Genomic DNA, 13,260 nt, shown 5'->3' with positions numbered 1-13,260 from the left:
CACTTTTATCCCCATTTTTTGCCCTATTTTCTTTTTACATTTTTTTGCCACTTTTTATCTGTTTAAGCTGCCGATTGCCATTTAATACCACTTGTTTCCTTTTTTCCCAATTGTTGCCCTTTTACACAATTGTTTTTGCCATTTTTTCACAATTTTTTGCCACTTTTATCCCTTTTCTTGTCCATTTCTAATTATTTTTTTGCCACTTTTTGCCCATTAAAACTACCCTTTGCCATTATGTACCACTTGTTTCCTCTTTTTTGCCCATTTTTGAGTGAGTCCACTCATTATTTTGCCACTTTTCATCCATTTCTGCTACTTTCTGACCATTTTTCCGCTTTGTCTCCCCATTTTCACCCCTTTTCACCCATTTTTTGTTGCTTTTTGACCACTTTGCCACCTTGAACCTATTTTTATTGCTACTTCAACCCATTTTGCCACTTTTTACCTCTTAGATTGTGGCTCTTGCAAAGGTATTTTTTTAAACATTTGGCTCTTTGGTTGAGTAACACTGCTCTATAGCATAGTCACTAAAGTAACTATAAGTCTATTCATTTTGCTCAATGCATAGCAGAGGTTCACAAAGAAAAATCAAATTTTTAGGTTTATGGCTCCATGCCTCCCCTGAAGCCTTGTGGCGGCCCCCAGGTGAGGCCCACCTCACACTTTGAAAACCACTGTCCTAGATCATTTATATCTTGTCTTAGTGATGGAGGATGGAGCTGTGTATTCAGATTAATAATCCAGTATATGGGTTTGATATTAGTCCTAGATTGAATCCCTAGATTGATGAAATTTTTAAAACAGTCAGTGAAGAGTCTATACTGACACACCTAAAAATGTTTCAGTATCAAATATATTCTTTTAAGGTACAATAATGAACTTTATATCTTTTGAATAAGGTTTGAACATGTGTTTTGTTGTATTCATTCATTTACACAGCATCAATGATTGGTACTATTACATGTTCTTGGACAGAATATTTCCAAGAGAAATGATTTGTTCATCTGTTAATTGTCCCAGAGGAAGCAAATTAATTATTATATATTTCAGAGAGAGTGTCAGATTAAATTAGCATGCTTCTGTGGGGGTTTTTTTGTTTGTTTGTTTTTTTTTTTTTTTGTTTTGTTTTGTTTGTTTGTTTGTTTGTTTTTTGTTTTGTTTTGTTTGTTTTTTTTGACAGAAAAGGATAAGAGCCACCATTTGTCCCCCCTTAGGTCCAACTTTTTTTTTTTCAAATTCTTAGAAGAAAATCTGAATTCTGAGATTAAAGTTGGAATTCTGACAACAACACAATCTCTGGTTTTAATCTTAGAATTCCAACTTTATCTCACGATTCCTTGCTTGATTCCTTATAACACCTGGGCACATGTAGGGATGCCAACTTTAAAGTCAGAATTCTAATTTTTCCTCTAAAAATGTGACTTTTATTTGATCTCAGGGTTCTGAATTTGATAGCAGACTTTTAATTCTAATCTGAGAATTGTGATTATAATATAAGTAGTCTGACTCTAACTTCAGAATTGTTGATTTGATCTCAGAATTCTGAGGAAAAAACATACACAGAAATCTTTTATACAGAGCGAAAACTTTGGTGTCGTCACACCTTAGTGTCAATAAAGTTAATTTTAAAAAGATGGCCTTTTTTTAAGCAGACAGAAGCAGTAGATATCAGATGTGTGACGTCGGCCCTGTAACATCCGTGTAGATGAAAAGCTAATGACTTAAAAAGAGAGAATTAGTTTATTTTATTGAATCTATTATAGTAATATATCAGTGCTGTAGATATTTTATTAATTAGGCTAATTACGTACAGAGATGGACATGCACCGTTATCAGACTAAAGAGGTCGAATGCCGACATCATCGCTGTGCTCGGGGCCGGTGAACACGCAGCGTTAGCCTGTAAGTCTGCTAGCCTGGAGGTTAGCGGTGATGGTTTTTTCTACCTGTAGACACCTGTCAGAGACCCGAACATGACGGACTACGCCGAGGAACAGAGGAACGAACTAGAAGCCATCGAGTCCATCTACCCCGACTCCTTCACAGGTCCGAGTTCTTAAAAGCTGAGAGAGCTAACATGCTAGCATGGAGAGGGGACGGTAGTTAGCTTTGGTTTCAGACTCTAACGAGGGTTACTCAGACATAGATAGTCATAGTATTACTGTAGAAACAGAAAAGGTCTCTGTTAATGCTGCAATGTTAGTCCATTCAAAGTCAGACAGGCAGCTGTAAAAGGAGACGTTGACTTTATCAAATATCCCTAAACTACATCTGGGAAAAGTGTTCACAACTCAGCGAGAACAGGCAGAAATTACAGAAGTAGACGGTAAATGTTAAAGTTGTTTCATATTCTGGAGCTCGTCTTTACAATTCACCATGAATGTATGTTAAAACTTAAGTTTGCTACCTTTCTTGGAGAGTTATTTCTGGGGAATTTACAGAGCTGTGAATGTATTAGATCTTTAAACCAATTTTACTATCAGACAAAGATAACCTGAGTAATTACAAAAGCCACTTTTTAAATGAGGATATCATTAATAAGGGAAAACAGCCATCCAGCCCCACCTGGCCCTATGTAAAAAGTCAGCCCCCTGTTGTTAAATCATGAGTTAAATCTGATTAGCCACATTGTTTTATAAATCTTAGTTTAGTCACTGACATCTATCAGTCTGGAAAGGGTTACAAAGACATTTCTAACACTTTGTGACTCCAGCCAACCACCCTGAGAGCCATTATCCACAAATGGAGCAAACTATGAACAGTGGTGAACCTTCCCAGGAGTGGTCGGCCAAGCAAAATGACTCCAAGAGTGCATGGATGACTCATTCAGGAGGTCCCAAAAGAACCCAGAACAACATCCAAAGACCTGCAGACCTCACCTAAATCAGCTATGGTCAGTGTTCATGATTCAACCATAAGAAAGAGTCCGGGCATTAATGGCATCATGGGATAGTTCCAAGGTGAAAACCACTGCTGACCAATAGGAACACAACGGCTCGCCTCACATTTGGCTAAAAACATCCTGATGATCCCCAAGACTTTTGGTCTTTTCAACAAAAGTTGAACTTTGTGGAAGGTGTGTGTCCCGTTCCATCTGGACTTAACTAACACATTTCATCAGAAGAACATCAGACCAGCAGTCAAACATAGTGGTGGTGGTGTGATGGTCTGGACCAGGACCTGGACCACTTGCTGTAATTGATTGAGAATCCCGAAGGAGAATGTTCGGCCTTCAGCTCATGACCTCAAACTCAAGCGCACTTTTGTTATTTAGCAGGACAGTGATTCCAAACACACCAGCCAGTCCATGCCTGAATGGACTAAAAAACCTTAATGAAGGTTTTGGAGTGGTCAAGTGAAAGTCTGGACTTACATCTGATTGAGATGCTGTGGTGTGACCTTAAACAGGCAGTTCATGCTGGAAAACCCTCCAATGTGGCTGACTTAAAACAATTCTGCAAAGAGGAGTGGGCAAAAATTCCTCCACAGTGATGTGAGAGACTCATTGACAGTTATCACAAACGCCAAGGATGGAACAACCAATTATCAGGTTTAGGGGGCACTGATTTAGGATGTAGTTTGATTGAGTTACTTTTTCCTTTGTAAACAGAAATGTTGTTTGCTCATGGTGCAGTCATGTTGATCAAACAACAACCTGCAGAGACTCTAACATTACTTTGTGTCTGTGTAGTTCTTTCAGATGATCCCACCAGTTTCACAATCACGGTGACTTCAGATGCAGGAGAAAATGGAGAGAGTGAGTCCACTGATGTTAGTGTATATTCATTCTATCACCCAGTGAATATTTGGTTTGTGTTTTAATGCTGTTTTCTACCTGCAGCTGTGGAAACGACACTAAAGTTCACGTATGTAGAGAAATATCCAGACGAGGCTCCGCTGTGGGAGATTCACTCCCAGGAAAACTTGGAGGACAGTGATGTGGACGACATCCTCACTTTACTGCAGCAGCAGGTTGGTATGAACCACAGATAATGTAAAATGATTGTCTAATAGTTTTGTGTGGGATTATAAGAGGGAGACTTGGAGGAAATTAACATTTTGTGCACGATTCCTGCAACCGTCAAAATTCAGGCCCTGCCATACACAGAATGATAAGTCACAAAAGGCTACGATGTATAATGTTTAACCTTTATTTATCTTTTATTTAGTGACAGCATCTTGTAGGAACAGCATGGTTTAGCTCTAGTTTAGTCTAGGAAATGGAGATAAAGTTGTCTAGTGGCTGTCAGACTATACTCACACAGTACTGAATGAATTTGCAGCTTAAGTGAAGTGCTGATCAACTTTGCCTGTATTCAGATGGGATATCAACCGGCTGAGGATGTTGATCATCCTCCATGTTTGTTTTCCTTCTGAAGTCATGTTTGATCCTAAGTTTCTGTGAGATCTCATGTCTGTGAAATTTCCACTGTGAAATCATCACTAGAGACAGAAGCTGTGTGATCTCACCGTCTGTCTAATCGAAGATTATAATGTTTAAAAACAGCAAAACTGTCCTCACATCAGCAGTCTACCACAGTTTTTAACAATAAATATGATTTGAGGATCATCTGGTGTGTAACAAGCTTCCACTCAGCTGTGTGTGAAACGTGTTTGATATGTCCTTGTTTCTTTAAATTTAAAACAGAAATGTGCGTGTGCTCTCTATCTCTGCAGGCGGAGGAGAACCTGGGCATGGTGATGATCTTCACGCTGGTCACAGCCGTTCAGGAGAAACTCAATGAAATCGTGGACGTGATGAAGAACAGACAAGAAGAAGAAAAACGGCGGAAAGAGAAAGAGGCAGAGGAAGCAGAGAAGGTTAGAACAAGGAACCGGTTTATAGTAAAGTGATTGGTCAATAATCTATCTGTAAAGTGATTGACCAATAATCTATCATTAATGTGATTGATCAATAATCTATGGTTAAAATCAGTCATATTTCTGAGCTCTAGTTTAATGTTGATCCTTGTTAAATCAGCCTTGAAGACCATTCATTCCTCTTTGCAAGATTTGGGTAAAGGTTGAAAATACTCTAGGGTTGTCTGATGATGTTGATGATGATGATGATGGTTGGTATTGGTGTCTGTGTTAAACAGAAAGCGTTCCAGGGCACCGTGGTCACTATTGAGAACTTCCTGGCATGGAAAGCCAAGTTTGAGCAGGAGATGGTGGAGCTGAGGAGGAAACGACAGAAAGAGGAAGAGCAGGGCGGGAAATCAAAACTCACTGGTAACCTCAGCTTCAGTCTCTGAAACAAACGAGATCGCTAATCATTTTACATTTAGTTAATTATTAAAATGTGTAAAGTGAAGAAAGTTAATTATTTAGATAATTAAAGTGAAGAAAGTTAATTATTTAGTTAATAACAGTGATGAAAGTAAATTATTTAGATAATGAAGGTGTTGAAAGTTAAATATTTAAATAACTAAAGTTAAGATCATGTGATCTTTCCTCCTCAGGTAAACAGCTGTTCGAGACGGATCACAACCTGGACACCTCAGACATCCAGTTCCTTGAAGACGGTACAACTGTTTGTGTGAAACTGCTGCTGATGATGGGGTTCATACTGCCTCAATTCCATAAAAGTTGGATCACTGTGTAAAATGTAGATAAAAACAGAAGCCAATGATTGTCAAATCTCAAAAACACATATTTTATTCACATTAGGACATAATTTTACCATTTCATGAAAAATATTAGCTCCTTCTGAATTTGAGGACAACACCACATCTCAAAAAAGTAGGGGCAACGAAAAGCTGGAAAACTAAGCAATAATAATGAAATACAGCCAGAGGAGCGTTTTACAACTAATTAGGTGAACTGTCAACAGGTTAGTAAGATGGCAGGGTATAAAAGGAGCATTTTAGGGAGGCAGAGTCTCTCAGAAGTAAAGATGGGCAGAGATTTACTGATCTGTGCTTTCAAGGAGGCCTTGACTATTTCAGCAAGTCAATGCTAAACCACATACCACATCCATCACAACAGCATGGCTTCACAGTAAAAGAGTCCAGGTCCTGAACTGGTCTGCCTGCAGTCCAGACCTTTCACCAATAGAAAAGGAAAAAATCCAGTGAAGAAGACCCGGGACTGTAGAGCAGCTAGAACTCTACATCATACAAGAATGGGACAATATTCCTCTCCACAAAATCCATCAGCTGGTCTCCTCACTTCCTAGATGTTTACAGACTGTTGTTATAAGAAGAGGAGATGCTTCACAATGGTAAACATGACCCTGTCCTTACTTTTTTGAGACGTGTCGCTGCCATCAAGTTTAAATGAGCTAATATTTTCAGGAAATGGTAAAATGTCTCAGATAAACGTCTGATGTTTATGTTCTACTGTGAATAAGGGTTAGGATATTGATTTATGACAATCACTGACTTCCGTTTTTATTTACATTTCATAGCGACCCAACTTTTTTGGAATTGGGGTTGTATACCCTGGTACATGAACAGAGCTGAGTTAGCGGGTTCCACTTGTGTAAATGCATTATAAACGTCTGACATTAGAGGACCTGCGCAGAGTCAGAGCTGTTAGAGAGGAATGTTATGTCTCTAAATTCTCTACAGAGATGTAAACTGGCTCTTCAGCTCAGTGACTCAACATTTATTCTTCCTCTACAGGTGGAAACAATGTGGAAGTGGATGAATCGTTGTTCCAAGAGATCGAGGACTTGGACCTGGACGAGGATGACCCAGACTTTGACCCGTTAGAAATGGGCAGTGATGAGGACTAAACCAGGACCAGGACTGATTGGACTGAAGTGGAAGCCTTTAATCCAACTGCTGCTTTTATTCTGAAAAGACTCTGTGCAGCTGGAGAGAGGATGACAAAGACAACAACCATGACTGTTCATATGTATGTTTGAAGAGCTGATGTTTGACCAGCAGGGGGCGCTACAGTCTCAGCTAACAAGTCCAAGGAAGACTAGAGTGTTCACATACATGAAAGCCAACAAATGAATAAATCACTCTTTTACAGTCACTGTTAAATGTGATCCCTTCACACTCTGAAAAAGGCAAATTAAAGAAGAAACATGAATGGACAGCACTAGTTTAGATGTGTAAAACTCAAATATTTAACAATTATAGAGATTTAATCGCCTAATCTCACAGCAGAACAGAAACTAATGAAACTATGACTATTGGAAGACCTTTACGCATTTATTTGATATGGGTAATATAAACCGGTGGTTCTCAACCTTTTCAGGCCGCGATCCCAAAACAAGGTACCAGAGACCAGGGACCTCACTAAACCGGAAGTAAATAGCCTTCTTAAAAATGTAAATCTCTTTTGTTAAAAAATCATTAAAATGGTTTAAAATTGCTACAATGGCTTAATAATGGCAAAAAAACAGTGGAAAGGATAGTGAAATTGGATTTTAAAAGTAGCAGAAATGGGTTGGAAGTGGCAAAAATTTGACAAAAATGGCAAAAAAGAGGCAAAAATGGGCATATATAGTGGTAAAATGAAGTTAAAAAGTGGCTGAAATGGCTTTAAATTGGCAAAAATGGGTTGAAATTTGGTAAAATAGGATGAAAATTTGTAAAAACTGGCAAAAAAGGGTTAACCGAGAAAGAAACAATAGGAAAACATTGGCAGAAATTAATTAAACTCAGACATTTTACATGGCGAAATGGGATTAAAAAGGGTGTAAAAAGTGGTTTGAAGGGGGTTAATAGTAGCAATAATGGGTCAACGGAGGCAAAAATTAAGCTTAAGTGGCCAGAATTGGTTTAGAAGTGGCAAAAACAGGCAGGAAAAAAAGTGGTGGAAGAGGTTTAAAACTGACAAAAGTACATGCTAAATGGCAGAAATGTGTTAAAATTGGTGGGAAAATGATGAAAAGGGGTAAAAAGAATTGGTGTAAAGTGGCAACAGTGTAATTTTAAAAAATATATTTTGTTTTTATTTAGGGCAGCTGGAGACCATCTCTCAGTTACTCATGACCCCCATGGGGGTCCCGATCCCAAGGTTGAGAACCACAGATATAAACCACTGTACTCTAATTTTTCAGTTCTAGTACTCTATTTTGGCCTACTAGAACCTGATGAGGCCTTTCTAGTAAAGTGTTTCTAGATCGACTAGTAAGGCCAAACGGTCTACCAGCATTACTAGTGTTGGGTATGAATGCTTACATTTGAAATGATTTGTTGCGGAGTAGTTCAAACGGGGGAAATGGACAGATCTCACGTTGGTCGGAGAGTGTTGCAGAGATGAGAGCGAGTCGATGATTGAGAAGGGAAATGCTGCCCGAACAACAGCTTGTGCCCATGCCTTGTGAGTGCAAACTTTATGATCTAGTTATTGTCGCTGTACGCTGCTCCTCGCAATCCGGCCCACCAGGAATTCTCCCGGATCACTTAGCCTCTCCAGGCTGGAGCTGGTTCAAAGAGCTGCCTCCTACATGAATGACAGGAGCTGGGTCCCGATTGAGAGCCGTTTCCTTTATTCTTTTCCTTTTTGTTGCTATAGAGCACAGGTGTCAAACTCAAGGCCCAGGGGCCAAATCCGGCCCCTGGAACAATTATATCCATCCTACAAGATCACATCATATTTGTATTATTACTGGCCCACCAGTATGAGCTCTGCAGATTTCCTCTAGTATAAAAATGTAAACTTTGGGGTGCAGGTAGCCCAGTGGCTAAGGCGCATGCCCCATGTACACGGACGGCCCAGGTTCAAACCCGGCCTGAGGCCCTTCACCGCATGTCTTTCCCCTGCTCTCATCCCTGTTTCCAACTCTATCCACTATCCTCCTCTATCAAATAAAGGCACAAAAATAAACCTTTAAAAAAAATGTAAACTTCAACTTGATTATTTAAAATATCCTTGTCAAGGCATAAAAATCTGAAAAATAAAAGAGTAAGAAAGATTTCATAAAAAGTCAAGAACATGGGGGGGAAATAATTTGTTTTATTTCATATTTTCAATTTTGCATCTCAAGATTACGACTCATACTTATGATTTTGACTTTTCACTTCATTCTTTGACCTTTTCAACTCATAATTTTTACTTTATGTCACGTTTTTATCTCTTAGATTCCCAATTTTAAATTTTAAGTCATATTTTGAACTTTTCAACTCCTTACTTTGGCTTTTTGATCCCATATTATGACTTAAACACATAGTATCAATTTGTTATCATATTTTGACATTTTAAATTAATCGTTTTTACTTTTTATATCATATTTCGACCTTTTACACGCCCACTTTTGAATTTAAATCACATTTTTAACTTTTTAAGTTATCATTTTGAATTCTAGCTCATATTTTGACACTTTCAACTTCTAATTTTGGCTTTTTAATCCCATATTTGGACCAATCAGACTTGCAATTTAAATTTTTAAGTCATATTTTGACTTCCTCCTTGTATATTTGCTCTTTAAAAACATTATTTTTCTATTTTCAATATCGTGTTCTTATCTTTTGAACTAATAAATTGGAGTTTTTATCTCAGATTTGAGCCTTTAAACTTATCTTTTTTACTTTTTTGAATTTCCAAATGATGATGTTTTTTGTTTTTTGTTTGTTTGTTTGTTTGATTGTTTTTTCATATTTTATTACTGGTGAAAATGAGGTCGACAGTTTATGGTTAAATGCTGACCCTGTTAGGCTCTCAGGTTAGACCTAAATCCAGAATCCGACCCCTGCAGTGATTGAGTTTGACACCCCTGCTACAGAGTTAGTAAAGGCTCAGTATTTTCTCCTAGGCCCAGCTGGAGCTAGTTTTCTCCAGCCTGCATGATTTTTTTTAGAAATTTTCAAACATTGAAAAAACACAAGCACAACATGAGAAAAAAACATGCATACATGTTTGTGACGTGAAATACACTGTAAACTTGGCTGAAAAGAAGAGAGGTTTCGGAGGTGAAAAAGCTGGCTTTTCTTGAACCGAGCTAAAAATCCTGATACCTAAAGAATGCAGAAGTTCCCATCGTAACTACTCTTTCTGATCTGTAGGACCGTTGGGCTCGTTGTCAGTTCCTGGAGTTTCGTGGTTCAGACCAGCCCACAACACAACCTTTTACTGGAGGGGTTTTATTGTGAATTTCTCTACAGTTAATCAGTTTGAAAAGTATAAAGATGTTTGGGTAAACACAACTCACAATATGCAAACTAATTTGATCACATGAATCATGACTATCTTATAATTATGACTTACAATAGAATTATTTCATCAATATCACCAAGGAAAGGTTTTACAGTTTTATAAATCTTCCCAACATAGTTTTTATTTTTCAATCATCTTTCGCCAAGTCAGATGAATTTATAAATTGCTCAATTATTGGTTTTTTTTTCAGCACTTTTCATGTAGAACAGGTGGAGACTGTCCTCTTTATAGGAACAACGCTGATTCCTACCTGGCCTCTGTCATGCTTTATGTGTTAGTGATGATGACTCTTCCTCAGTGATGTTCACACTTAAGGTCTTTACATGTTCTCACAGTCCGTTATTTTCAGATTTTTTTTGGGGGGGGGTCCTTTATCTGAAAAATTGTCAACCCTTACACACTAAGTCCATTGCGTTTTTATCTGCCTTCATTGCAGAGTTTGCAGTTTCATACTGCAAGCCTGTGGCTCTGTCGCTCCTTTCTAATCACTCTGGGTCCATCCATCCTAACAGAGAGCTTCATACAGCACACGCTCATGCGTCATAGCGCTGAGCCGAGTTGGAGAGATGCATGCAGAATGTTTTAATTCAGTCTGTTATAACCTGTGAGTAGGCTACAAATGTATGCCTTTATCTCTTATATTTCCATGGTTGATCTCCCGTAATACACAGGCAAATCAGGGTGTTTAAGTGAGGTTTCAGAGAGAGGAAGGGGAGGTAGGGGGGCGAGTGAGCAAGAAGGAAGCACTGATGCTGATCCTCACTAATCAACCATCTAAAGCAGTGGTTCTCACCTGGTCTGACCTCAGGACCCACATGTCTGTCTTATGACAGATGGCGACCCAAGTTTCCAAAACATTTTCAACAATACATGTTAAGATAATTGAATATGTTGCAGTTTGGAGCATGATTGGACCAAAACAGCTCATATAAAAAAGAAAAGGGACAAATTTGACAAATTTAATACCCTCTTTCTTTATCATAATGTGTACATTTTTGCCAGTTTTCCAGAGATCTTTTGAAATTACTTCATTATTATGAGAAAAGTAGCCATTTATTGCAAGAAGAGGAGATAAAATAGTTGAAGTACTGATCAAACATTTAAATTTACCCAATTTCACAGTAAAATAGGATAAAATAAAGGAATTGATGTACGCCCAATAACGACTTCAGGACATTTTTTATCAAACATCTAATCACGACCCACTTTTGGGTCCCGACCCACCAGTTGAGAACCACTGATTTAAATGACTTGGGCTGATGGGAAAATTCACATAAAATCAAACCTGCTCTGAATAAACAATGCCCAATGAAAATATGGGGGGCAGTGTGCAAATAGGATTAAAAATATACATGGACTCCATGTTTTATTTAGCCAAGCAAAAAATTTAGACAACAAAAACGGCCTCAGTGTTCAAAGGTATACCACCATTTTCAAAGAGCTTATTCCCATTGTTCCCATCAGGCTACTACACTTCACTGAATTCATTGTGTTGTGTTCTGTGTTGCACATCTGGCTCTGCTAACTTACCTGTGCCAATTCCTCCTGGAATGCTTGTGTCAAATTAAGAGTTTGTTAAAATTTTAAAAATCTCTTTGTTTTTCAATCATTTTCAGTGACACCTTTGTTCTTTTATTATCCATCCTTTTCTTTGTTAACCAGACACTGGTAAACCTCCCATAGACGGCGTTTGGGAAAGGGCAGAGCCTTTGAAAAAAAAACTCAGAGGGTGATTGGAAGAACGTTCTGTCACATCTTTACGGGCCAATCAGAGCGACAAAACACGCGACATAGCTGCTACTAAGGAGTATACTCCATAGAGAACTGCATAACACAAACCATGGTGACTGTAGACATGTCAGTCCATGACTTTGTCCTTTTTGAAAAGAAAACAACTCACTGCTGTTCTTATACTTTTTTTAACAAAGAAATGTCGTCAACATCTGATAAACTGGCGCTTTAGCAGCATCCACACTAACGTCCTCCACCATAATTGCCCCGGACTCTTCTCGCTGCTTGCTTATGTCATGACTCTGCTACACCTGAAAGTACTGCCCCTCAATGCTGATTGGTCCTGTCACTTTCTGACCGGGCTCAAACGGTTCAGACTGGTGAGAAACACAGAAACAGGCAAATCCATCTGTTTTGCAAGGTTACTGAATTCATCCATAAACTTGCAAATTGTGTTGTGTTCTGTGTTGCACACCTGGCTCTGCTAACTTACCTGTGTCACCTCCCAAAGCTCTTTGTTTTTCAGTCATTTTCAGCATCACCTTTGCTCTTTTATTATCCATCCTTTCTTTTCTATTTATTTATTATCGGGGGAAGTGCATGTTAATGAACATGGACATGTAAATGTTCCAGATTGTAGCCATAGGCTAATTTCCATCTGTAGTCCCTGGAAGGTTATAAAAGTGAACATCAAGCATTCACTTAATAAATTAAAAATATACATAAAATCAGACAACACACAGAGATCAAACAACAAAACCAGAACATTAACCTACAAAGACCCACACGAGCTGCAGACGGACATTGACAGACCTTCTGACCAAGAGTCTGTCTGTCGTGAGCTGGATGGGAGATGCAGTGCGAGAGAGATGAAGGGAAAGAGATGCAGTTGTTGAGGAGAAACACTACTAAAACACTGAATTCTCTGAAAACTGTTTGATCGATTTACTACACGCCCGCTCGGCCCACAGGGAAATCTCCAGGTTCTCCTGGTTTACCCACTCTGGGCCCTGTTGTGGAGAGATGATCTACTGATGGCCCTACCACCCACAGAGAGAGGGACCAACAGAGCGATTTAACAGTGAGTACACAGACGAGACAAACTCTTTATTAGCCTTTAATAAAATTCAAACTGACATACAAAATGTTTCTCCTTTATAATAATAATACAAAAATATAATTTAGATGTGTTTAAATGTGATCTGGGATTAAACAGAATCAGTAACATCTGATAGTAGCCCAGTAGCTGCTCACTCAGTTTGTTCCAGCTAAAAACAAACCGTGTTGAGATCATTTCCATATTAGAATATTTGACTACAACATATTTAAAGACTGTTCAGACTATCTAGATACACGACAGGAACTGTTAAAACATTTAAAAAGGAGAGTAGAATCAGCGGATCAAACAGAC

At 38.5% G+C, this 13,260-nt stretch overlaps 1 protein-coding gene across 1 annotated transcript; it reads left to right on the top strand.

The window, feature by feature from the left end:
* Positions 1 to 1,855: 1,855 nt before the first annotated feature.
* Positions 1,856 to 6,989, top strand: rwdd1 (RWD domain containing 1). The gene is made up of 7 exons (XM_041793750.1): positions 1,856 to 2,048; positions 3,694 to 3,759; positions 3,844 to 3,974; positions 4,680 to 4,823; positions 5,102 to 5,234; positions 5,465 to 5,527; positions 6,629 to 6,989. The coding sequence occupies exons 1-7, from the start codon at positions 1,976 to 1,978 to the stop codon at positions 6,739 to 6,741; spliced, it is 723 nt and encodes a 240-aa protein (XP_041649684.1). The 5' UTR covers positions 1,856 to 1,975; the 3' UTR covers positions 6,742 to 6,989.
* Positions 6,990 to 13,260: the final 6,271 nt, after the last annotated feature.

Source organism: Cheilinus undulatus, linkage group 8, assembly GCF_018320785.1.
Source record: "Cheilinus undulatus linkage group 8, ASM1832078v1, whole genome shotgun sequence".
NCBI classification, from domain to species: Eukaryota; Metazoa; Chordata; class Actinopteri; order Labriformes; family Labridae; genus Cheilinus; species Cheilinus undulatus.
Note: the sequence above shows the minus strand (reverse complement) of the source record. Positions and strands in the feature narration are given on the sequence as shown.